Genomic DNA, 26,842 nt, shown 5'->3' with positions numbered 1-26,842 from the left:
GTGAAGTTCAAATGGTGTTATTTTTTGTGTGTGCATATTATTGTTTCTTGTATATAACCATAAACATATAATACTAAAAAAAAAGTTAAGTGCTTGAAAGTGTAAAACTATTGTGTATATTGTAAGTGCTTTGTCCTATGTAAAAAAAATAAAATAAAAAAAAAATGCATGCAAATGTTTGTGTCAGAAGAGAACATTTTTTTAGTTGCATTTCAGTTGCCAAAATTTGATTTGACAGAATTTTTGAAGTAATGTATTTGTTTGTTTTTATTTTTGAAACATTCAAGATCCAGTTGTCTAAGCTATGCAGTTCACTTGCACAAAATAAAAATGCATTTTGTTTGGTTCATTTTTGTTTGTGTGTGTTTTTCTTTGAACCAATACAATCTTTACAAATACAATGGTTTATTTGAACTGAAGTGTCATTTGACTTTGAGACAGTGGCAGGTACACAGTAGCTTCACATCAGATGAATGAAGCCATACATTCAATAAAAAAATATGTATTGGTGCTTATAATCTAGATCTTTGTTGTCATTGCAGTATGAGTGATTCTCAAGCATTGGGAAAGTGATAAGAAGCTACATTAAACAGTCCTGAATACACAGTAACAAAAAAAACATTCAGCCACTTAGATTTTTTAAAAGCATATAGGGCACTACATTTGTAATTCTAGATGACAAAATGCGTGATAACAATAAAGATTTGATTCCACTTCTTGCACACAACTTTATCAAAGTTATTCATCTACATACAATCAATGCCTACATCGCAGGCCATAACAAAACAAATAAATATCCCAAGATCATAGAATTAAATTAGAAGTTCCCAGAATAATGACATTTGTTGACTGATATTTTGGTATACAGTATCCAGGATATATTTTCTGCCAACTTTGTATACTCTTCATCTAACAATTCAGTAACTAACACAAAACATCTAATTCTGTATGAAGGCAGTTCAGGTTTGTTTTGTGTGTGGTTTCACAGACCTGATTAGTACTAGTCTTGGATAAAGTTGTCCAGGATTAGTGCTAACCACAATTAGTGAAACTACCCATTAATGTAAAAATACGTATCAGTTTATTAGTGGTCAATTGCAAAGAACTTGAAAATGTAGTTGTTTGTTCTATACTAAGCTGAGTTCTAGCTAGTACAGTACTATCTACGGATGTATATAGTAAAACTTCAAATTAAAAATGTTTGCACATGTGATTTTGTCTGAATGCTTGAGGTAGTGCATTTATAGCAGCTTAACTTTTGTCCTATATAGTGGAAGTGTTGTACAGTTTTTTATGATGTGAGATAGTAGTACCTGGATGGATTTGCACGGCAGTAGCAATCTGTTATAATGTGTTTGTGTGTTGTAACTGTTGCCTAACAAACAGCAGCACCTGATTTTGACATACCACTTTGAGAAACCTTATTTATAAAACACTTACACACAGTTTGGGGGGAAAAAAGATTATTATAGCAATGGTATTCAACAAGAATTCAGTACTAGAAAATGCCTTTACTAGTAGTATCTTTGATACACTAAATGTTATTGATATGTGTAGCAAAATACACTTTTAAAAAACTAGATTATTTTAATAAAATTTATTACAAATGCAATATATTTAGAGCCAAACCCTTTAAAAGTGGAAATTAACACAATTTAGTCATGGGTAGTAGTTCCTTACCTTGACAACGTAAAGCATGTTTTACAGTGCAGGATAATGTGTAATTGTGGTGAAAAGTAATGCATCTTTAAATAAATACATAAGTGTTAAACTGACATGTACAGTAGTATTCTGACATTAGATGAATGGGTACTTAAGCTGTTCATCAAATGTTCATGAAGTGTGTCATTGCTACAGTATTTATGGCCAGAAAGAAGCTGAATCCTACAACTCAAAGTTTATGTAACAGTGATAGTGGTGTTGCAAGATGAGTGTGTAAAGCAGCATTATATATATATATATATATATATATATATATACACACACACACACACACACACACACACACTGTGTCATATATAAACACCATGTTCAGATATCTGGAAATTAACCATAACTCTTGAAATACACCAATGCAACAGTTTTCTTTGTTTACCAGTATAATGTTATACTTACTTCAACACATTTGGGTCTATTCAATTGATTTTAACCAGTAGCAGATCTAAATACCACTGTCTCTTAAATCATTCAAATAGGATTAGTTTTACAGACAGAAATACACTAAATAGAACTGGTTCTGAACTTGTAGTCTCTGTTTTTTGTTGTGAATGGAGTTCAAAAAGTTGCTTTGTAAATATAAAACAACTGACAGTTTTCTGAAGAAAAGTGTTGGAAACGGGAGTAATGAAGGGGAATCGAGTGGCAGTGCAGCAAAATAAGTGCCAAAAAAAAAGAACCCGAAAAGCTTGTGCTAAATGGCTTGCTTTGCATGGTTTCCTGGCAAATATTTTTGATCGCTTAAATATTCTTAACACATCACTCCAAGGATGAGATATATTTGTCCTTGTGGTACGATCACGTAAACCACGGCAGCCTAGAAGCATTTGTAATTTTTGTATTTTTTTTTTACTGTTGGCTGTAAAAAATATTGCGTAGTTATTTTTATTGCTAGAACTAGAGAGTCACAGTGCAGCGAAGTTTGAGAACCGCTGTTCTATGATAACAGATGAAATTTCCTTGGTGAATACGGTGGTTTCATTTTTTTTTTTTTAGTTGAATAGTTGTGGGCACAGTTCGTTAAAGTTGCAGTTTATCTATGGTCATTTCAAGAAACTAAAAAAAAAATCTTGTCTTTACGTACTTGCTTTTAAAATGAATTCATAGCATTAATTCACAATAATCTTGAAAAATGAATGGTTGATTGCTACACTAAGTTTATGGGATTGTAACATGTATTTTATTTTTTTTAATGGTGTTTTATTTTATGTGAAACCAGTGTCCCCTGTAGTGGATCAAGATTAACTATAACGGAGATACTATCGGCAATGTGATACAATCGTGATGCAATTAAAGAGGATTTGTGCTCTTAAGCTGCCTCTTTTTATGTTTGGTAAACAAATGTCAATACATGACAAAGACTAAATATATGTGGAAAGGGTATTTATTTAAAGGGTATTTAGTGTGACGGTGTAACTACAGTTAAACGGTTAACCGATAGAAATCAAATAGTTTAAACAGATTTTTTATTAAACAATATTTACATCCCTAATATTAAATGTTACTTTGATGTTTATAAAGTGTGGTTGGAGTTTGTAAGCAGGTTTAACAAAGCAATACTATAGTTTCTTATACAAATCTAATTATCTGCACTACCAGTTATTTCAAGTGTATATTTATCTTAAAAAAATGCTAACCCTTAATCACAAAATACGGTGTTAATGCCTAGTTCCAGTGCCACAATAACAAAGATCACAGCAGTCGATGAGATGATACCGGTATCGCAACTCTAGTTCCTGATAGTACTGGCAACGCCTGTTGTGATGGTGGATCGGTTCCTCTGATTATATTTTTGGGCTTCAGCCCAAATAAAAGTTTGTGGTTCTGGCCATTCTTATTAACAGTCACTGTACTTAAATCTTCTTGCTTAAGATTCCTTCCACTGCTCTGTGTACCCCGCCCATGCAGAATCCCAGTCGTAATGAATGAGGCCGCAGTTTTCTTGGAGGTATGAATCCTGTAAGCAGTCAGAATTTGTTTGCTTGGAGTGTAGGGAGATTGCCAGTGCCCAAGCCCAGGTTCAGACTGAGTAGGGGCCCTCGGCACAAGAGAGGCAACTGAAATCTCCCCGCCCTGGGGCTGATTCAGGTCCTTTTGTATACCAGGTGTGTCAGCTTTTCTCTCCTCTGCCATGGGTGTTCTATCTGATCTGCTACTAGCTGTCCTATTGTTTGCAGTGCTAGGAGAGACTATAATCTCACTTTTATTTGCTGAAGAAGTCTGTCTTTGATAACTGGGACTAGCTGGTTTTACAGGGGGCAAGACAGCAAAACTGTTGATAACTAGAGCTTCCGAACGGCAAGTCTCTTTAGTTGACTGGCATCGTACAAGCTTGTCATTTAAATTGTATGCAGTTTCTTCAGGTGCACTCGCTTCAGCGTCTTCTGATTTTCCTTTGCACAATTGAGATTGTTCTTTTGCTTGTTTAGACAGTAACTGGTTCTTAGAATTTGTTTTAAAACTGGAATTATCTCTAATTGGAGTAGAAGTGGCATATGATCTGCTTCGGTAAATTACAGGCGCAAGGAGGCTTTCAGTTAGAGCGCTGCCAGATGAACGGCAGGCTGCTTTGGAAGATTCTAAATCTGCACTGGCTCCTTTAGGAGAATTTTCTTTTGACAGTTGTTGTACAGCATCTAAGCAAAGCAAGCAGTGGTACCCTGTGTCTGCCTGCTTGGATTTTCTGTTTTTTTTCTGAATTTGGAAACAGGCAAATGGAGAGGACATCTCCCAGCCATGAGTCTGTAGGGAAAGAAATAAGTAAAATAATATAAGACACTGAAATATATAAAGGAATCAAATAGCCCACTATATGAATATGTTGCAAATGATACATATGTAACATGTTTGGACAGCAAATGTGATTTACTAATATTTATACGTAAATCCACCATTCTCATCTAATACTAATTTTCTTATACTGAACCTGTTGTACAGTATTTTTAAAAAGGGGAATGATGTGAATCAGAGCCTAATTTGGACTGATATTGAAATACATTGTGGTTCAAAAAAAAAAAAACACTCAGAAGGATCTTCATCCCTCCTACTCAGTTCTTCACTGAAATCTAAAAGCGCATCAACACATTTCCTATCGGACTCATTCAATTCCATCTCTGCATCTTTCTCAGTTTTTGCATCGACTTCAAGATTCACGTCTCTTTTGTTCTGGGAATCCATCATATTTTGAAACTGGGATTTAATAAAACTCACTAGTGAAAAAGCAGAATAAAAATGACATGCTTGACCACTTTTACTAAATAAATCTTGAACGCTCTCATAAACTAAACATACAAAACTACAGTTTATCTAGCATTTTAAAAATAGCAAAGGCATTTGTAGAAATCCATATCAGGATATCTTTTACACTGCAATTACTGTGTGATAAATTCACAGCTGCTGAAAGTATGCTGCTACTGGCAAATTCTTTTGGCTCCCAAAAGTATTACTAATGGCTTTACCAAAGGTAAACTAGCCTTTAACTCTTTCACTAACTTGGATGTCAAGTCTTCCTAGAATAAAGACATTCCTACAGATTTTTACATAAAAATGCATACAGTTTACAGGTACAGACAATATGTGCATTGCTATGTTCAATTCTGCAGAAATACACATGAACAGTTATAGATTTTAACAGATTTGTTTTTTTACCTAATGTATGTCAATGATACACTTTATGGAAACAAAATAAGGCACGTTTTAAGTTATAGAACAGTCACTGTATTGGTTGTGTAAAGATATGCCCGCAACCCTATCCTAGGCCCTTTATGTTATTGTGAGCATCAGTTTTCTTTTTGAATGTGAAGAACCGAAAAACACACACAATTATAAACCAATTTCACTGACAACTGTAGGATATACTCTTCAACACTCAAAACTCAACGTTACAGTTTTTACCATTTAACACAACAACAAACTTACCTCCAGTCAAGGCGAAGATGATCATTCATCCTCAGGTACCCACACCACACTCATCAACAAAGGCAGCCCGCTCTATACCACGAGTGATTAATCGCTACATACGTGTTGCTGAATTATTAATCTGACTAGTATTAAAACGGTGTAGGAAACAATATTATATTAGAGTGACAGAGGCTTGCGAAAACAGTTTCGGTGTCTAATCTAGTGGAAGGTTGTAGCTCTGTTGCCACAGCAACCAACACAGCAGGAGGCACGCATTTTGGGTAGGAAGTGACGTTAAAACACACACACACACACAAAAAAAAACAGCAATGTCTTCTGAAAAACATTTGCTTCCCACGAAAAAGTGGTTGTCATCAGATGTGTTACTGTGTTGTTTGTTTATTGTTGCGGTGCCAGGTATATCATTTTGCTTCGTTAAAATTTCTGAATACGGGTACTGCAGTTCAGCTCAGACTGATTTTCTCGGTGTATTTTATTCATTCGTGAGAAGCAGTAATTTACAGTCGCCTACCCTCCTTATACTCAAGTGGTATGAATACAATGCATGTTAGTTAAAATTATTTAGCATTTGATAACAATACCCGTGTCTGTTTACACATCTGCTGTTTGTAAATGGACTGAAACTTACAGACGACCTTGTGATACATTTTTGAGCACTCGTACCAGGTCCCACAGCCACCTATAACTTTTCTTGGGATGCTAGTTTGTCCATTTTTCACATAACACTTAATTGATATCTTTATAAATAAAATAAAAAATATAAAAATCGTTGTTGCATCTTTGACACGTGGACTGACGTGTACTTAATTACTTATTGCTGCAGTTCCACGACTTACCGCAGAATGTTGAGCTTCCAAACTTCCTGGATACAGACAAGGTACAGTATGCTTTTATTTATTATATATCAAACAATAACAAAACATACAAATACAACACATACGTGTTTATTATTGTTATTTTTATTGACTTAATTGCCTATAATTGTCTTATATAGTCTATATAGGAATTAAAATAACAAATGTGACTTAAAAAATACAGGAAGTTAATGTCTTAAAAAATGAAGGTATCTGAGGAAAACATTTCACATGTATATAAAGAACCAAGTTCTAAATCAGCTGAATAAATCTACAATTAGGAACGTGTCTGTTATAGCAGAAACTATACGCGCGTGGTCGATTGCAGCGTACCAAAGTCCTCTTAATGCGTCTAGCTAGTGGATAAGCAGGTTTAGTCCACTTGCTTGTACTAGTTAGTTAGTACACTTTTTAATCCCGATTGCATCGTGCCAGAAGATAATCACCACAGTGGATCATCTGTTAAATCGGACTAAACAAGATTGCATCGTAATCGGACGTGAGGTGATCCTGTTCAGGTGGACTAATTTAGTACGCTTGCTCGTCCTTATACAGCACATTTTAAAACAAAGACAGCTCAATTATTCTCTGAAATGACGTCTGAAAATTATTAAAATGGAAAGGGAAGCCTTTTGATCAGTAAGGTTCGCTCCGCATAACCCAGTGTCTCAAATGAAAGGCATCACTAAAATGTAACAGAATACAGAACTATATTCAATATTTAAAATTATTATATAAAATTGACAATTGCACTGTGCACGTTATATCATTACCTTGTATCGTTGATACACGATATTAAGTAATTATACATTTTCTAGGTATACTGAAAATGTAGCATATAATTTAAATATGCGGCACCTTTTTCCTTTTTTCATATATTATGGTTGAGGAACAAAATATTCTGAAGAGACTGGTTTTGTTTTATTCATAAAAATGTTGCAAAAACTGTAATAAAGTGCCACATGATAAGATACTCCTATATTTAAATAATAATAATAATAATAATAATAATAATATGCACGTTTGATGTATTCAATTTAACCGACTGAAACGTCACATGTATAATTTATATAAACAACACATTTAGAACTTAACGTTCAGTTTTCATGCAGCAATAGGGTACCGGCAAGTTAAAATGCAAATATGATCCGCTAGTGTGGAATGTGCACAAAAAGACAAGTATAATTAGGCTTATTGATATAGATTATGAATATGTATTTTAAATGTGTTTGCCCGAATCACGCCTAATAAAAAAGCTTTTATCATTAATAGGCCTATATGTATTAGTGTATTTGCTTTTTTCATATTTCTGACTTTTTTGTCGGTGCTTTCAATCAATATTTTTAATCAAATGTTCGTAATGACGATGTACAAGATGTCTGAGTTTGTCTTTACACCAAATTGTGAATTTCCATCCGCACTTGTAGAGGCTTATTATGGGTTAGACCTCATTGTCTGGATAACTTGTTCCACTTGTTCAGACTAGCAAAACCACTTGCTGTTTGGTACGCTGCTGCAATCAGTACAAAGCTGCATGATTTGCGAGACCGCTTTTTAGTCCACTTGATGCGGACTAATGTCACTGGTACACTACAATCGATCAAAATATTAGGGTATTTATATTACATTGCATACTGTTTACATCACGTATGTTTACACTCATCCAAATATTTATTTAATTTAATTAAACCATAACTTAATCATAATTAACAGTCATTACTGGGAAATTAAAAACATAAATAAATAAATAAAACAAATACGGGACTAATGAGACAAAATTAATTTGAACATGAATGTGGTAAATGCCTTTTCTGGATACGCGGTAGAGCAATTGTGTAATGACTGTGCGCCAGAGTCACAAGATTACAAGCAGTGAAATACCCTCATTGACCTTAGATATACAAAACATTAGATAACAACGTTTATGACGTTTTATATTATCGCGCGATTTTTCGAATATTATAATAGATGCCACTTTTCATAGATTACTACAAATCAGTAAATTAAATTAAATCATATTCAATACATTACCAGCAAGAAAAGAAAAATAACCGGATTCCCCCAAGCTCTGCAGATGCGTCAGTTGCCAGGAGCAATGACAGGCATCTAATTGGCTCAGAATTCCGCAGTGTCACACAGCTACAGACTTACCATCCACTAAAATAAAAGTACTTTTTTTTTAACGGCCAGGATCTGACTGGGAAAGTCTGCAGGGTCGTTCTTTCCATGGAGAAGGCTGCGGCGCAGTCATCAGTAACCATGCCGCATGCGAGGAACTGCATACCGAGGAATTACAGCTGCATAGCAGCACTGTTTGGGAGTGTGTCAACCGCTGATCAAAGCAAAGAAGACTCGGTGAAAGAAAGCTCTGGGGAAGGCAAGGAAAACCACGTAGTTCAAGAGAGACCAAGGGGAAGAGAGACCATCTATAAGCCTAGTGTAAGTCCTACCTTGCGCAAGCGAGCCAAGTCCCTGCCGGCGCCACTACAACACACCAAACCTGAAATAAAAGGGACACCGTGCCCCGCTAGACAGAAGAAGGTCAGGTTTGCTGATTCTTTAGGTTTGGAGCTTATTTCAGTGAAGCATTTCTGCAATGCCGATGTGCCAGAGGTACCAATTCATGTCATGGCCAGGTTGGAGCAACAAAGACCACCCAAACACCTTTGCAATTTGGAAGTGTTCAGAACACCTACGCAATCCAATTTTTTGGAGACACAGTTTGTTAACCCTTTGCAAGCCCCCGGATTCTTAGAAAGAGTACAGCAAATGAAAGTATCTTTGGAAACCGTGGGCACAGATGACTTCAGCATCAACGGGGTAATCCGAGTTCTAAATATCTCTTTTGAGAAAAAGGTCTTCGTGAGGTATACTTTGGACAATTGGTTGTCTTTTATGGACGTGCCAGCTTCTTATATATATAATTCCAGCAACGGGAACACGGATAGATTCTCTTTCAAGTTAATTACACCGACTTTTCAGGAATCCGGAGGTACATTGCAGTTTGCCATTAAGTATTGTGTAGGCGTAGAAGAGTACTGGGACAATAATAAGGGAAACAACTACGAGATAAAAAGCCACAGGATGAAAGTCTCTCCACCAAAAGAATGGGAAAACGCTTGGATTCACTTCATATAATCCATGCGTTGAAGGTTTGTTAAACATTTGTATTGTCTTTTTATGCATTACCAAGTAAGTGAATGTTTGAGTTACCGGTATTTGTAGAATGTATTTATGCATAATATACGTATTTGTTACTAAAACAAATTATGCTTTGAAAAAAAGGGAAAATATAAAGATGTGTGTAGGTTTTTTTTCTCTCCACCGTTATACATTATATTCATTTATATTTTCCCCAGTAACAAGGTTATTGTGACCTCAGTGTTTTTTCATATTACTATGCTAGGTACGCAGGAGTGGCCCTGTTTTATAGCAGGCTGTATTTCTGGGCATTTTTTTCTGACTTGTGCTTTAAAAATAGGTTAAAGCCCAACACAATTATTTATGTTTATTTGTGTTGCCTAAAAACAATTACATAAACGATCATTGTGGTATATATATATATATATATATATATATATATATATATATATATATATACTACCACAATGATTGTGTTTTTTTAACAATTTTGATTTACCCCGTTTGTCAATATGAGTCCATGTAATTATTCAAATGGATATTGAGGTTTTCATTATGAACCATAACATGGTATTTTTTTTATTATTTGAGTGTTGGAACCTGGAATTCATAAAGTCTGCACTGTATGTTTTATAAATATAAATTAATATAGCCTATACGTTTATGATTGGGTTACTACTGTATTTTGCCACCAATACAATACCGTTTTTCTTATAATACTAGTTGAGTTTATATCCCAGACATGCAAAGTGTCTTGTTAATAAGAAGTTGGCCTAAACTCCGCAAGTGTTGGTTGGTAACAGGACCGAACATGTTGTTTTAAGTAATGCCAAATCTTTGATTTATAATGCTGTATTTATGCTAGTTTTCACTGAAAAACAACACATGTGTTAAAATATACAACACAAGAACATCTTTTTTTAAGAGAGATTTTATTTTTTGCTGGATATTTACTTTTCAGTGTATTGACTGTAAATGTTTGTGGTGTGGGGTGGGGGTGGGGTGATGTGGGGTGGGGTGGGGTGGGGTGGGGGTGGGGGTGGGGGTGGGGGAGATAAACCTGTTCAAAACTAGTGCAATAAGGTATACACTTTTGTATGTAATTTAAACAACATCTGATAATGGAGTATTGCATTAACAAGACTTTCATTCTACAGTATTTGTACCATTTAAAATAAGTGTTCTGAAGGCATGAGGCATAGTACAGCACTGGTGCTGACAAATATTAAAACCTGACCTAGTGACTCCGTTTAAGAAATACAACTTGGCATGTGCTACCAAATTGATTTTTTTTGCCTAAATATAAAAAAAGCTGACAAGTTCTGAATGCATTCTTTTTTAAGACACGCTTTATGAAAAATGTAATTGTTACCAAAATCTGATCATTTGTAAATATAAACATTTACTGATGGTTACAAAGTTAATATTCAGAACCTCAACTGCCTTTGATAATTGACTGTTATTTAAATTAAGATAACATTTTTATTTCACATATGTCTGGTTACAACTAGTCAAAGATTAGGCCTAATGCTGATTGGGATCTGATATCAAGAGAGAAGACACAATCCTCTTCATATTTTTGTTTTATAATAAATAAAAAAAAATAGTTATCCAAAGCTGTGTGCTTTAAATGTGGTTAAATATTTAGTTTATTATTTTATATGTAGTTTGGGATTATTATATTTTTTATTTGTGAATCCTGCTGTTCTGTTATTCTGTATAATATGTTTAGGGACATTTTGTGAATCATTTTCAGTGCAATGATCTATCTGTCTGCTGTAGTGTGGTGGATACATGCTTAGACTTAAATGAAGTGGTGTTGTGACATTTAAAATGAAAATGGTAGTTTAACCAATGTAACATTAATACACTTGATTGATTTACCTTTCATCACTTTCAAAGTACTGATGACCCTGTAGGGACTAATCTCTGTATTAGTGTTTTTTTTTTTTTTGAGTACATTACATGAGTTCCTGTTTAGCTAATAATATTTATTAAATACATGGTTTGTAATGTAAGAAGAATATTAGGAAAAGTAAGGGCATTCATGGAATTCATAGAACTTAGAAGCTGTTAGACAGGACATGACTGATGTGACTGTTAAAAGCCAGCATTCTTATTGTTATATCTTATTGTCATTTATAGTTTGTAACCTTCTATTTTGTTGATAATGGCGGGAGCAGGGGATTATTTAGCTCTTTGATGTAATTGGGTATGGGAAGATTATTCAATTACCAATTTGCTCCTTTGCTGCAGGTCAACCTCCTTCTGATTATGCTAACCAAAGAGGAAAATCAAAACAATTAAAGGCCAAAAATCTTAATTAAGCAGTGCTAAGGGGATAATGTTGTTAAAAACATTGTATAATCTAAAGAAATTGCAATGTATTGATTGATTCCTTTTAAATGCAGCTTGGTCGGGGCTCCCGAGTGGCGCATCCAGTGAAAGGTGCTCCACGTGGAGTGCAGGATGCGCTCTATAGTCTGGACATCGCGAGTTCGAGTCCAGGCTATTCCTTTGCCGACCGAGGACGGGAGCTTCCAGGGGGCGGCGCTCAATTGGCCGAGCGCCGCCCGGGGGGAGGGAGGGTTAGGTCGGCCAGGGTGTCCTCGGCTCAACGCGCACCAGCGACCCCTGTAGTCTGGCCGGGCGCCTGCGGGCTTGCCTGTAAGCTGCCCGAGAGCTGCCTTGTCCTCCGACGCTGTAGCTCTTGGGTGGCTGCATGGCGAGTCCGCAGTGTGAAAAAAAGCGGTCGGCTGACGGCACACGCTTCGGAGGACAGCGTGTGTTCGTCTTCGCCCCCCCGAGTCAGTGCAGAGGTGGTAGCGGTGAGCTGAGCATAATAAAATAATTGCCGATTGCAAATTGGAAGAAAATAATAAAATTAATTGGCAATGACTAAATTTGTTCAAATAAATAAATAAATAAATAAAAATAAATACAGCTTGGTCAATCAACAAAGGATGACCCTTCTATGGCCTTATCTATAGCAGAATTGTAGCCGCACATAACACACGTAATCACAAGATTTGTATATCAGCAGATCTTACTTAAATCAGTACACTTTTGCAATTTCCTTTACATTTTTCTATTTCCTGTTTTGCCTTCTAGTGCACCGTATATTGAAGGTTTTATCCGTACATGTACAACCTGCTTGCAAAAAGTATTACATTGTGAATTTAAAAAACTTGGAGAACAAAATGACATTTTAATGCATAGTCTTCCATGCAAGGTCATGTGAGATTTCTGAACAAGAAATTTGTTCCAGGGTGGAACACCGGACAACAAAAGATAACATGTTTGTTGCATAAAGGAAGTCAGTCATTGGTAATGGTATTTCCCTGTACTTAACTATTAACATGCAACTGTGAAACTTATGTCCTCTAAAATAGTTTTTATTGAGATGTGGCACTAGGGTGTGGTCTGTTTCAAATGCAAACATATTTCTGTTCCGTTTACCTCAAAAAGAAAAAGAAGCCCACAGAGGTAAGACGACGGTATAGTTCAAGTACGTGACTTGGGTGTGGGGAATATGGGGAAAAAAAATATTTTTTATTTACATCATAGCTTCCCTGCATTAGATAATTCCTAAGGAAGGGCTAACAATCAAAATATTATTTTTAAAATTAGTTTTGCACATACACTTATACAGTTAACTAAGATTAATATTTTTATTGGTATTGTTATATTTCTGTATAATGTTTTAAATGTCATCTCAACAGAAAGTATATTTTTGTGTGCTTATTGTTGCATATGATTGTAAAGCTTTTTTTTTTTTTAACTATGCAAAACTAAAGAAACTTTCTTGCAGTAATGTAGAAATAATTGTTGGGCCTCTGTGAATGCATATGTTTGTTTTTGTGTAAACAAGCTCATTGTCAATTGTGTGAATGTTTGAATGTAAAGCAATATGTGTTCTGTGTGCATGCACAGTAGCCTGTAATACATGAAAAATCATTGTATTTTTATGGTTAATTTTTATAATGTATACTTCATTTTAATAACACATTTATTAAATGGCTTTGTGATGAGAGCAATTAAGAATTGTATTGAGATTCATTACTTATTTTAAAAGAGTATATTTTTCTTGTATTCATTAACAAATTTAGTTTTGGAGATGTTGCATACTGAATAGATGTAGCGATTAACCCCGGGGAACAATCAAGCAATGGGGGACTCGGTACCACTTTGATACTAAGAGTGATTCAACAAGATCCAAAGCCATTTTACTATATCCATAAGGAGGGCACGATTTAAAAAGAGAAAAGAATAATGATCCTGGCATTTCTGTCAATAAAAATAAATATATTTACTGACAAACAATAGCAGGCAAGAGATGTCTGACTTTTACAGAAGAAAATAATAAACTAGAGGCATAAAGCTGTAATGTCCAATAATTCTTTTCAATTTTATACTGGAATATGGATATTTGGTCACTGTCTATTTACTATAGACTGTCTATTATTCTTCATTTATTTAGTCTTCACTGATTATTTACATGCCAGTTTGTTTACATTTGTCAAATCTTAAGAACCTTTATTAAACTGGCCCTTCAACTCCACATATATATATTTTATTACATTGATCTTATTTTCATTCTTAAAGGGTAAACCATGACATATCTTGTTGACTATGATCTCCTGTAATTGCTGTGCAGTCTACTGAAATAGTCTTCCAATTAATCCAGAATGTATTGCTTTGAGCATGAAGATTTAGCTAGGCTATTGAATTTGATCTTCAAAGTCATCTAAAGTAGAACCAGTCAGCGAGTGTAAGTAATTGGAGATAAAAATAGACTTGAAATTTATCAGTTCGGTCAGGATTCTCCCATGTGAGATTTTGTATTGCTTGACCTTGAGACCACAGGATAAATGCCAAGAAGCCATTTATATTCTGAGATGAAGACGAATTTTAGTTTGTCCTCCATAATGCAAAGGCTAATGCAGTGCTTCCTACTTGCCTTGATGCACTAGAATTTAGGACAATCGTTGCAGACAATGCTCACCAGCCATAGTTGCTTTAACATTTTGTATTGAAAAGTTTCTATTTGCTGACATCTGGACAAAACGGATTGCAATTTCCTATGGGCCACCATTGCGGTTTCCTATGGGCCATGAATCGAATCATGCATCACATGACTCTCCCTGCATCCCAAGCAGCTGTGCTTTCACTAGGACCAGGTCTCTCTTAAAGCCATTCTACTATGTCAAAGAGGAATTCCCCTGTAATTAATAAAAATAATATTTCTTGACAGTCCTCCCAATTGTACAAATTTGATGTAGCTCTCCACTGTACTAATTAAAAATGCAACAAATCTGGAGAACATTCAAACAGATCAACACACAAGACTGTGCTTAAGGGTACACATTTTGAATGAGGAGCCTGACCATAACAATCCATGGGAAGCTATGGCAAATGCATAGTGTTATTTTGGGGAAAGAATGGTTAAAACTGTAAAATTACCTTGGTAAACATTTGTTTAATACAGAAATGACAGTAATTGTTAAAAATGGTCATGAAGAATGCCTCTAATTTAAAAAAAAAAAAAAAAAAAAAAAAAGTGTTAAATGTGAATTAGAGCCAGATTAAAGTAAATCTGACCCAAATCTGGAGTCTGGTCTGAAAAGGATAGTTTGTTTTTGCTTTTCTTAAAAAAAAAAAAAAAAAAAAAAAAAAAAAAAAAAAAAACATTTACAATGTGAGAGTGAAAAGCCTGATTTGCTTATTGTAACTACTGTTAGCAGAGCCTTGAGAGAAGTGTAACCTGACACTCCCATATCAGAAACCATTGGCTGCTGACTGATAACAAACAAACACATGCAGGAGTCAGATGTAATACGCAGTATACTGTAATTGGCTTCAAACCACAGTGTAGTTTTGTTTTTATTTTTGCTATTCTCTGTTTGTAGATTTGTCCAAAGTGCTGGCACCTCTATTTTGTTCATGCAACCCCAGTTTTTTTTTAACTTCAGTGTATTGCTTGTGGTGCCAACCAAACCCGCAGTTCTGACAGTAAGTTTTTAACTAAAATATACAGTCTTAAAGTTATGAAGATTTTACCAAATGAGTTGTGATTCCTGCAAGTGATATTTCCATGCAAAATATTACAACATGATAAATGGAATCATAGTATAAATATAATACATTACACAAATCTACAAAATGGCAAATTCTAATAGGTCCTTATGTTATTTTCACTGTAAGCCTAGCCACATCTTGTGAATGTCTACACAAACCAGTATTTCAAGTGTTTCTTGTGGCGATAATAAATCTTGCTTTGGGAGGACAAAATCATCCTGTTATTAAATATGCTGTATTTTTTTTTATCATATTTAATGATGGCTGGCTGTATTTAGACTGACCACTGTTTAGATCATTAAAATAGACTCTATGGTCTTATATCTTACTTACATTTGGAAAATCTTTCTGGTCTTTTAGAGGCTACATAGACTAAGCACATCCAAAACTATAAAACGCTCAAGTGATATATTTAGTCATTTTAAAAGAAACTTAAAGTGCCATGTCAGAGATTATGAAGACACTCAGAAACACTTCCTGTCAAACAGCTGGTTTCATAGACCCTGGTTAGTGCTAATCTTGGATTACATTACCTAAAATAGCATTAGGTAGTCCAAGATTAGTGCTGATCTCGGTCTGTGAAACCAGCCATTAATGTACACAAAGAAGAAACAACATCTCTTTTTTTTGTTTGTTTACATTTATATTTTGCTTCTCTGAACTAGAATCCAGCTTATGTGTGATTTGTATTGTAGTAGTTGGTAGCTGGAGGATGGGTGTTCAATTCAAAGAGGGATACAGCTTTTCTGCCTGCAACTAAAACAAATTTAGGAAATGTGCTAAAACTAGTAAGAAATCTTTAAAATGTTAGTGTAAAATTGAACGTGATTGTTGGGCATGGCAACTTTAATTTACAAGTCACATTTTTTAATCAAGCTGTTTTTAGTCCAGTTCCCTACTGAATCAGTGCTGTGCAGTATCTGTTGGATTAAGGCTTATATAAACACAGCTATAGAAAGATTAAAATAGAACTTGAAATATTGTACACTTCTGACAGCGTTTGCCCAGTCACACTGGCAACCCTTTAAAGGGAGTGAGTGCTAATAAAAGCTTGGACAATCATTTTTGCATGTCTTCTATACTGCAGTTACTTGGGTTTAAAGGGATCAGCACCAACTAAATTGGGCTGGTTAGAGGTGATTCTACAACAAAACCAAGCTTTGGGGTTTTGAACCTTCCCCTGGGGCTTTGAATGAGATTGCATAGGAGTTTATGTGTGACATCAAGTTCTGTGGGTTGGTTCTTAATGTAGTACTCAATACGTAGATAAACTAGGCTGCATCTGATGGGGAAGATAGCTTGAACTCATTTAGGCGCGGGCCTGAATTTATAGTGGGCAGCTTTTTGTTGTGGATTCTTGGAGATGCACATTTAAGCAAAAGTGGCCTTACCTTTCCTGGAGCAGGCAACAATATTAATGCCTTCCAAAAGTCAGACTTTCTACATGTTTGATGTTTAAAGCCAACATAAGATCTACTCATTTACATCATCTTAATCACTGGAAATGGGATATAGATGCAGAAGATGTGTACTCAAGATACATCTGTAGACACTTGGGTTTAGTCCCCACGGAAGAAAGGCTACAGATGTGTGGAAAGGAATATACAGTAAGCCTTTTTTGTGTATAGCTAAGCCAGCTAATTAGTTGAGCTAACATGAGCGATCTTAATTTGAAAGTCCCTCATGAGTTAAACATGACAGTGCTAACCACCACTCTCATTCCCAATGAAGAGAGGCACATAATTAGGTCCACAGTGAATTGCATTCAAAATAAAGGATGACTAATTAGGTGATTTAAAAAAAGAAGCTGCCATGTTGCTCTAGATGATCATAGTAAATTATTATTTGAGGTTTTGCCATCTTGTGAATCATGAATCATAAGGCAACCTCTGTTTTCCTCCCGGTCTCATATCTTCAACAACAGAACAGCACTTATTGCTATTTATTTTCTGTTACAGGTCTTCAGTGTGTGTGTGCAAGGATGGATATACTGTGAAGGATGTGGGCTCGCCCATAGTGGAGTGTGCTGTTTGTGTAAGTACGGATGCACCTTCATGTTTTAAATTTTAAAAAATAAACGTTCAATAACATATAAAATGTAATCAGATTCTTTCTCAATAAAAATATACAGTACTACGTTATGTTTTCATTAGTTTTGCAACACTTTTTCCTTTCTTCCAGTAAAAAAAGTTGTGCAATTTTGTCCTGTTACGAAAAGTTTAGTGAACATTTTAAGGTCAGTGCTCATTGACAAGAGAGAAAGAGCAAAGGGAATAAGAGAATAAACGTTGCATAATAATTCTTTAGAGAATCGGAAAATGTTGTAATGCTTTATTTTGCACATAATATCTATTAAAGTATTTAATAGATATGCAGTCACCTATTTATTGAAGTTTAGGTACATGTTCATACACAGTCAATAGATACTCTATGCAATATGAGTGCTTTTAATTACTTTTTATTTATTAAAGGATTAGTTTGAATTACAGCACATGCAGTGATTATGTCCCAGGAAGAACAACTTTCCATATTTTATATTGTAGTTGAAATAATTTTAAATAGATTCAAATATCTGTATGGTGGACCAACAAGAATGGATAATTTGTTTAGTTTTGCTATACTGATAGCATTTTACAGAGAACAGTAATATTTAGATGTTGATATTTTCAACATGGCTTGCATACCACATGACCACTACACTACACTTCACAGTGCCATTAAATTATACTGTGTCATGTTTTTATGCAGACTGGCACAGCTTCCCAAGACAAAAGAAGATGCTTAAAGTGCCTCCATGGAAATGTTTGTACTTGCACAGCAGGTCAGACTCAAGGTAGGGTTCTGTTTTGAACTCCTTTCTTTTCCCCTCAAAGTGTAACTAACAAAAAAATGCCCTAGGTCTTTCCTGTTTCGCATTTCTATTAGCTGCATAGGTCTCATTCATTTTAAAAAATGGTATCTGGTAGTACTTGAGATTAAACAAAGTTCTCAGTTTCTATGCCTTATTCTCAAGGAAATCTGTTAGACTCGAACTTCTTCAGCAGTGTCTATCATTCCAAAGGAACGCCAAGGTTAGGCTGGCAAGATGTAAGAGGAGGGACATTGCATGTAAATATTACAATATTACCCATGCTTATTTACAAACCTGTGGGATTTTAAAATGTGTGTTGTAATAATAACAGTACACAATAATAACATAAACCATTTTTACAAAGCTTAAAGTCATGATTGAGTTTTTTTTTTATATAGTTTGATTCATAAAACACAGTATGGAATATTTTAATCAATATCAATCAATATTTATTTTATATAGCGCCTTTCATAGTGGACCACCATCACAAAGGGCTTTACAAAATAGTGAGGAACAATGCATAATACACTAAATACAGTGAAATACAGGGCATAGTACATTAAATTAATCTACAGTAAAAAAAGATTTTATTAGTAGCTGAAGGATCCATTCCCATATTTCAACTGGTCGTCACCTCTTGCATTCTAAATAAGACACGTATTAAAATAAAAGGAAAGCCAGTAGTTTTCACTCCATAGATCAATACAACTCTAAGCAACGTACTATATTCTGCAAACAGATTGACTTGAAAACATAATTCTCATTGATTTGACTTGGGCCTGAGGCATGGTGTTTGTCATTTTAAGTGCTGATATAGCTCAAATCCAAAATATGTTGTAAAACAGACATTTTTGGTCAAATTGATTATATACAGCATCTTTCATATGGTTGTCTTTCAGCTGTGCTCTGACACACAGAAGAAACTTGATGCAGCGTATCTCTTCGGGACGTCCTATAGTCTGTATGTATACATCTCCCTGTTAGCTGTCAATGGTGTTGGCATTTTTTGATTGCAAAAAGTAACTGAAAAAGTGTTCTACCAACAACTAAGCTACACTGTAAAAGAAGAATACAGCACTTACACAAAACATAGTATTAGACAATATACAGTACATACAACTGTGTAACTGTACTGCTAAATGTGTAGTGTTACCATGTAGGTATGGAGGAAATGGCCAATGTTTAGTCCAGTTGTTAACGGTTTTATTTAAAGTAACTGTAGGTATACTATTTGAGTTCAAAGTTTTAATGTGTTGAATAATGGCATGTTATACTGAAATCATACATTTAAATAGTGTGTACACTTAATTAACCTTGTGGGTTTTTTTTTTAAGTGTTCAGTACAAATTCCGGAGCTCCTCAGCCAGTTTCCCCAGCCTGTGTTTTATGAGCTGTTCCTTCAGTACAGTGATAGTCAGGGCAATGAGTCTTTGTGGCCAGTTCCAGTCATGAGCAGCCCAGGTGAGTTATTTCACTTTATTTATTGTAATGCTTTTCTTTCATGAAATAACATTTTTCAACTTTGTACAGTTAAATGAAAAACACAGTAAAATTAGTTTGGTGCTTGTGACAAAAATAATGAACTAACAGAATGGTAAACGAACCATGTGTGTGTGACAGTACTTTCTGTAACTTCATCCATAACTATTAAACACTCAACAGTCCATAACTTAACAAATTATTGAAATGCTTTAAACGCAGGCAGCTCTCAAGTTCAGCAGAGATTCTTCTTGGTAGATGGATTGACAGGAAGACAGGATAACCTGAACAGTAAACCTCAATATGTCACCTATGCCAGCAAACTAGTCCTGAGGTAATTGGATTGATTCATAGCTTCTATTCATCCCCGCTGCAGCCACTGTTTGAGCAGTGGCAGTGCAAACATTGTGCCATGCTGGCCCGCAAATGTGTCTCCCCTAACAGAAAAAATACAATGTGGACACTATTATAATACTAGTGTATTACCAATGGCAATGGCAACATAATGGATTTGGAATAAATATTCCACATACAAGGCCCTGTTCTCAAAACGTTCTACTGATGGCTCATAGAATTGTAGCTACAGCCCATTTATACAGGACCATTTAAATGCTATTGTAGTCTAAGACATTACCATTTAGGATAATTTGGTTAGAGTCAACCCTGCCCTTTAAGGCAGTAAGAGCGAAGTTTGGTTTCCATGTTGACCTCCTCCTGTAATGACAAAGCTGTGATAAAAATGTTAGAATGGAAGTTGACTAATTCTAATACGATAGAAACTTACATTTTAATAGCGCCCTTCCTGTTCAGTAGGCATCACAGAGCTCTTCACAATAGATCATTATAATGTACCTGTACTAATGTAATAAAAAAAAGAACAGTCCAAGACCAACAATTAAAGGCACATATTCTCTTTGCAGCTTCCAGTTCTCAGTTCTAAATAGTTGTTAGTAAGTCTAGGCCCCATTACTTTGTGCTTCACTTTGTACGTAGTTTCTAAGAAGTTCTTTGACTTTTTCTTTGTGTTTGCTGATAAATAGTGTGTATCAGCCCATTAGCAGCCCTGGTAATGATTCCCCCTTCAAAATGACAGTACAGTGCACCACAGTGGACAACAACAGAGAGCCAAGCCCAGGTAAATCTGACTAGGAATAACAATAAACAGTCAATCCTAAACTTTGAGGTAAAGCTAAACAAAATATGATACTTTTAATTAACTCTGTAATGTACTCATGCACCTAATTAACTGTACCTTTATTCACAAAAATATACAGTATACCTGTATACAGTATTAACAAATTAAATCACCTCACTTTGTAATTTTGTAGGAGTCTTTTCAGAAACAGGCCCATTGTTAGAACATTTGTTTATAAGCCTTATAAATACGATGTAAGAAACAACAGCAGGGCATGATAGAGAAATTAAATGTTAAGAAAAAGCATTTTTAATTAAGAGTACATTTCAAACACCTCTTAGTCTGAAATGTTTCTGCAATGTGTTCATTAGTTTGAATTCAAACAGGTTGTTAAACATATGGCATAGGCAGAGCACACTTTGCATTATGTAGACACATAACTGATATTTTTGTAATGCAAATAGCATCTGTCCATCCAATTGGCAGTGTAAACAAATATAACTCTTTTCCCAACTGCTGTGTATTTATTACTACATATTGAGCAAGCACGCCCATTTCTCGATAAAATCCTTTAGGAGAAGAATACATGATATATTACTGTACCAAGGTATTTAATTAGCTTTGGGTTCTGAGTCAGGCAAAACATGCAATAAATGCCTTACCACAGTCATTCTGCATTTATAAATTTATCCCAGTACTGACTGGAAGGTACAGAATACAAGCTATTCAGCTAAGAATGTGTTGCATGCAGACAATCTGATAGTTAGTATAGTTTACTCTCATGAGACAACAAATGATTTGATGAGTTCAAGAGGGAATTGCTAAATGATGATTACATGATAACAATCTACATATCTCGGAAGCTGATGTTTTGATGTGGATTTCATTTGTTAACTCAGGTAGCATGCGCTGTCACCTAAAGTATGAACCAGGACTCAAAGAGAATGAATACTTTTATAAGTAAGACCACTTTTAATGATTTGTTTGGAGGGGTTAGCAGTATAGTATCCACGCATATATATAGTGACTGGGATAAGGTTGGAAATGAGTTGCAAAATGTAGTATTATATTGTTTCTCCAATACCTGTCTTAGCAGTGTAGAATATTAATCAATCAATCAATCAATCTTTATTTTATATAGCGCCTTTCATAGTGGACCACCATCACAAAGCGCTTTACAAGATACAGTAACAACAAGAAAATCCATAATACTTTAAATACAGAGAAATGCATAATACATGCTTTACAGTAAAAAAAAAAAAAAGCATAATACATATGCTGTAAGAGAAAGGTTATCACTGCCAATTTAATTATAATTACCTCGGCAGATCTTTATCACATCTCTATCACAGACCCCTTTTCCATTGCAGTTTTATTGTATTAAGTGATGACAGTAAAGAGGATGAGCAAATCACTGCAGTGGTATAAATAAAAGCCCAACATGGGTGAGAAATGATTTTAGGTATGTAGGAAAATGTAATGAACAATTTATATTAGTATACACTGCTGTTGTAAAATCCTGTTTAGAATCATATTATTGTTCATACAGTACCTATTGAAAAATAGCAATACAATGAATTATAAAAAGGAGTATGTAATGTGTGTGTGTGTGTGTGTGTGTGTGTGTGTGTGTGTGTGTGTGTTTCAGATTGCTCTGGCAGTACTGAGCGGACTCTCCATGTTCGTTGCTATGCTGGAGACCAGCAGCTGGAGCCACAGGCACGGGCAGCAGTTTATCAACTGCACAGGAAGGACTGAGTCATATTTTCTCAGTGTCTCTTGCCACCTCTGTAACACACAGCTGAAAATAGAGAACACGTAAAAATATATGTTTCAATTATATTACTAGTATAAATAGAAAAATTCTTCATAATTATTATTAAAAGTCAAACATCACACCCTGAACAGAATCTCTCCCACTGAACCTGTCTACATGAACTTCAATAGTTTGCAGGGAATCCAGTTGGATTACATTTCCTTGGTTCAGGCTGGATAGTTAACTATGGTAATCCACTATTTAGCCACTAGGTGATGCTGCTCACATGTTTTTTGCCTTTTTCATACAGAGTTTTTCCCCTAGAATTCTTAAAGTGAGCAGTCAATGCATTCAAATATTGCTTCAGAATAGGAAAGAAGAACCTTGATGGATTGTAATAAGAATATATATTTTATTTAAATCGTTCTTTTCACAGATCAAAACTTTAGTTTCCCCCAAAAAAGGGTTTCTTTACTAAATAATAATCTATGCTATATAAAAATAATAATAATACAATTGCATAAGAGGTACCAGAGAGATAATTTAAACTCTAAAGTGTGACATATGAAGATATGGGACCCTTTACTATATCTCCATCGCCAGGATTATACATCCTTTGTGGGATATCTTGTATCCTACCAAATTAACTAACAAAGCAAAAGAGGGGAATGCTTTTTCATACAGCAGGATGCGTCATTTGTTTTGGACATCAGTTAATTCATGACATGTAAAACCTGGTGGCGGTAAGGCTTACCCAACGAGGGTTAAAGAAACTACACTGGACTGAACGTATTTCAAATGATGCTGTCATTTGCATCATTTGAAATATGACTGAATATATTTAAAATGATGCAAATGATGCAAATGATGTTTAATAAACAAAAAAACTAACAAAAAAAAGTTGAAGGACAAACTCGTCTTAGAGAAGATTATGAACTATGAATTCCAGCGGCCATTTGAAAAGGAGCATGTTCTACAATGGTAAGTACTGTATATCTAAACCTGACCAGTACAAACCATCTTTGCCTATATAAAGCACACCTTTTAGCCCACATTGTACACATTATAACTTTGTCATGGTAAACTTTTCTAAGCAAGCCAAGTATCTGTACACTATTCTTTCAGCAAGGAGCATGGCTCCAGTCTGGACTAATGAGGACAAAGCATGTCTAATTGGATCAGTTATCAACGTCCCGCAGCAGCATCACCTAGTGGCTAAACTGCATTGCCACAGGTCACCACACTAGCATAGCTCAACTGAGTTGTTAAATAAAACATTTAATATGAGCAGTGACACACAGCTACCCTCACAGCTAGTACCACAGATTATGGGCCCAGCAGTGCAGTATAGTTCAGGGTCACCACACCTTGAGGGAGTAAGAAAATCTGCCTCAAATCTGTGGGGGGGCTATTGCCTGGCCATTGGGGCAATTAAGAACCCAACTCTTAAACTGAAATGTACTGGTTATTTAAGAATGACACCTTGTATGTTGAGCCAGTCAGAGGAACTGTTATTGCATAGGACCCACTGAACAATCAATCAGGTAGGTACCAAAGTACACTTTGAAGACACTAATGCCCATTAAATCTCTGCTTTAACTATATAGCTATAGGATTTACCCTTAAGATTTTTTTGTCAGAAGTTCCTTAACTTTGTCAGTCTCAAAGACAAATCTCAGGATTGACACAAATGTCACTGATATACTTTTTGTGGCAAAGAGGATATGCTTTGTCAGATGAGAAAATGAAGTGTGACGCCTCACCCTCTGGGACAGAACAGGAATGGATATCTGTCTCTCAATTCCTATGTAGCTTAAGGGCTCTGTTGATTTTTTGCCTGCCTGCTCAGGTGGACTTTTACAGCTGCAGGGAGACCTATGGGATTCAGCAACCTAACATGTCGCCATAGCAGCTGTTTAAGTTGAGTCATTGCTGATCATGCCTGTTAGCTTTATGCCCCAATGCCCCAAGTGCTTTTGTTAACCACTGCCTTTTCTGTAAGATTATCATAAATATATGGAGATGGTAAAAGCTGGCCTTTTGACAGTCCCGAGGGCTAGACTAAATACTTTTACTGACTTGGCTTTTACTTTTATGCCCCCACACTACCAGAGTGCAGAGATGGATGACACATCTCAAAGAAAGAAAATACATCTCTTTGATTTAGCTCTATAAACATGCTGTTGGCATATAAAGTCCAGGCATTCGTGTACTATTCAAGAAACATGCCAAATTCTGTCCGTTTCTTACAGGTGGCATGGTAAAGAGTTATTGGAAAACTAATGAAAACATGCTGAGTGCTTGTATTTTTTTCTTTGCTTCAGATCCAGATGGCATTGTCTTCAGCAATGTTCTTTATTTTGGGAATGAGCTTGCTCTCCTGCTGTTTGACACACTGCTCTTCTGTATTATCAACCTCGAGACTCAGGGCATTGTGCTGGCTACAATCATTTAATATCTTGTACAGCAGGTAGTCAAAATAATGATTCAAATCATTTAATTTGTATCATTTTTCAAATTGAAACTGGTATAAAGCTGTCTTGTTGTTTTTAATAGTGGTGCATGCTGTATATACTGTATGTACATTTGTAATTCAGTCATTTTAACTTGTATTTATGTTTCTAATTCCTTGTTGTAGTTGCTGGAGATGCTCCAGTATTGTATTGCAAGAAATAACCTCGCCAAAAAGACATTGGTGGACCAGTGCTTTCTGAGCTAAAGAAATTATTATTTATTTATTTATTTTTTTAGAAGATGAATGTTATTATAATAAAAAAAGCTTAAACCAATATTTACCTGTAAATATTTAGTTCTTCATATCTATAGTTTGTATACAGATGTATATTTTATATTTAAATATATATTTCTGTATCTCTCATTTGGTTGAATTTTTCTTATAAACAATAGAATGATTGTTAATGTTGTGTTAAGTACTTAATGGGATATCACTACCATACCAAAAATTGCATTAATAATTCTTCTGCAGTGTCCCCAGTCATATTCATTTTTTCAATAAAATATAATTATTAAAAGCATATTCATTATTGTGTATGCTGTTGGTCCTGTGCTGACATTTTGATGATGGCATACACTGTTCAATGTTCCCTCTGTATTTCTCTATATGACTTTGTGGCAATGTGCCCCATCCCTGTGTGCATTTCTGTGTTATATGTTGCATGTAGTGTGTTAATGTTGGTGTATAGATATGGCTGCACAGGATATAAATGGGTGTGTGTAGCACAAGTTATTTAAAATGTAAAATTGTATTTAGGCACGGGGATTGCACTTCACGTGCATTTAAAGTATTTAATATGTGAGCACGGGGTTGCACAGAATTAGTTCACGTGCTGGGATTAAAGTGAATAATTAATTAGCAATTGAATCTCGGCACAACAGTATATATAGATGCACGTTTTACTTACTCGGGGTTGTGTGTTCGGTGAGTGGAGAACGGGTGTGGAGAGGAGGTAAAATAATAAGTGTTTAGACTCACCGTGTTTGTTTGTCTGTCTGTCCACTGTTTGTTTAGTGTTAATCCGTTTTGTTTGTCTATTTTATTTGGCCTCAAGGTCCGTGTCCTGTTTTCTCTTTAAAACTTTTATTTGTTTCATTAAACCTACTGAGCGCAGCCATTGCGTTTTCAGTTTCAACCCCAGTACTGTCTGTCTGTGTGATTCTTTCTGGCCTGATGTCATCCCTGCAGCTAGCCTGTCACAGACCTGCATATAAAAAATAACTGAAATATTGAAAATAGTGATTTAGTGCAGTAGGACTTTAACAATTTAGCAACAACATGGCCTATCCACCAAACTACAGTAGTGACCAATGGTCAAATATCATGGGAGCACTGAACTATAGCTAGCTTATTCGTCCTGCCAGCATTCACCCAAAATACATTATATTTAAAACAA

The 26,842-nt window shown here is 35.3% G+C and overlaps 2 protein-coding genes across 11 annotated transcripts; one reads left to right on the top strand and one right to left on the bottom strand.

The window, feature by feature from the left end:
• Positions 1–339: 339 nt before the first annotated feature.
• On the bottom strand, positions 340–8,602 carry LOC117424178 (uncharacterized). 4 transcript variants are annotated; one of them, XM_058992650.1, is made up of 2 exons: positions 8,523–8,590; positions 340–4,458 (listed from the first exon to the last, which is right to left on the bottom strand). In XM_058992650.1, the coding sequence occupies exon 2, from the start codon at positions 4,441–4,443 to the stop codon at positions 3,409–3,411; it is 1,035 nt and encodes a 344-aa protein (XP_058848633.1). In that variant the 5' UTR covers positions 4,444–4,458; positions 8,523–8,590; the 3' UTR covers positions 340–3,408. The 4 variants fall into 4 exon arrangements, 2 of the variants coding, with proteins under 2 accessions (XP_058848633.1, XP_058848634.1); XM_058992651.1 differs by lacking the exon at positions 8,523–8,590 and adding an exon at positions 5,635–5,963; XR_009307786.1 differs by lacking the exon at positions 340–4,458 and adding an exon at positions 4,654–4,925 and having other exon boundaries at positions 8,523–8,602.
• LOC117424179 (meckelin) lies at positions 6,409–26,580 on the top strand. Of its 7 annotated transcripts, XR_009307791.1 has the most exons (10): positions 9,458–9,643; positions 17,669–17,744; positions 18,459–18,543; positions 19,461–19,522; positions 19,903–20,022; positions 20,263–20,374; positions 21,081–21,175; positions 22,075–22,135; positions 22,824–23,912; positions 25,256–26,580. XR_009307791.1 is itself a non-coding variant. In XM_058992652.1 (9 exons), exons 1-9 carry the CDS (start codon positions 9,599–9,601, stop codon positions 22,840–22,842), a joined length of 675 nt encoding a protein of 224 aa, XP_058848635.1. In that variant the 5' UTR covers positions 9,458–9,598; the 3' UTR covers positions 22,843–26,580. The 7 variants fall into 7 exon arrangements, 1 of the variants encoding a protein (XP_058848635.1); XM_058992652.1 differs by having other exon boundaries at positions 22,824–26,580; XR_009307788.1 differs by lacking the exons at positions 20,263–20,374; positions 21,081–21,175; positions 22,075–22,135; positions 22,824–23,912 and adding an exon at positions 6,409–6,514 and having other exon boundaries at positions 8,682–9,643; positions 19,896–20,022; positions 25,256–25,401; positions 25,570–26,580.
• The last annotated feature ends 262 nt before the right edge of the window (positions 26,581–26,842 follow it).

The sequence above is a fragment of the Acipenser ruthenus genome, chromosome 19 (assembly GCF_902713425.1).
Source record: "Acipenser ruthenus chromosome 19, fAciRut3.2 maternal haplotype, whole genome shotgun sequence".
Lineage (NCBI taxonomy): Eukaryota > Metazoa > Chordata > Actinopteri > Acipenseriformes > Acipenseridae > Acipenser > Acipenser ruthenus.
This window is presented reverse-complemented; position numbering and strand designations above follow the sequence as displayed.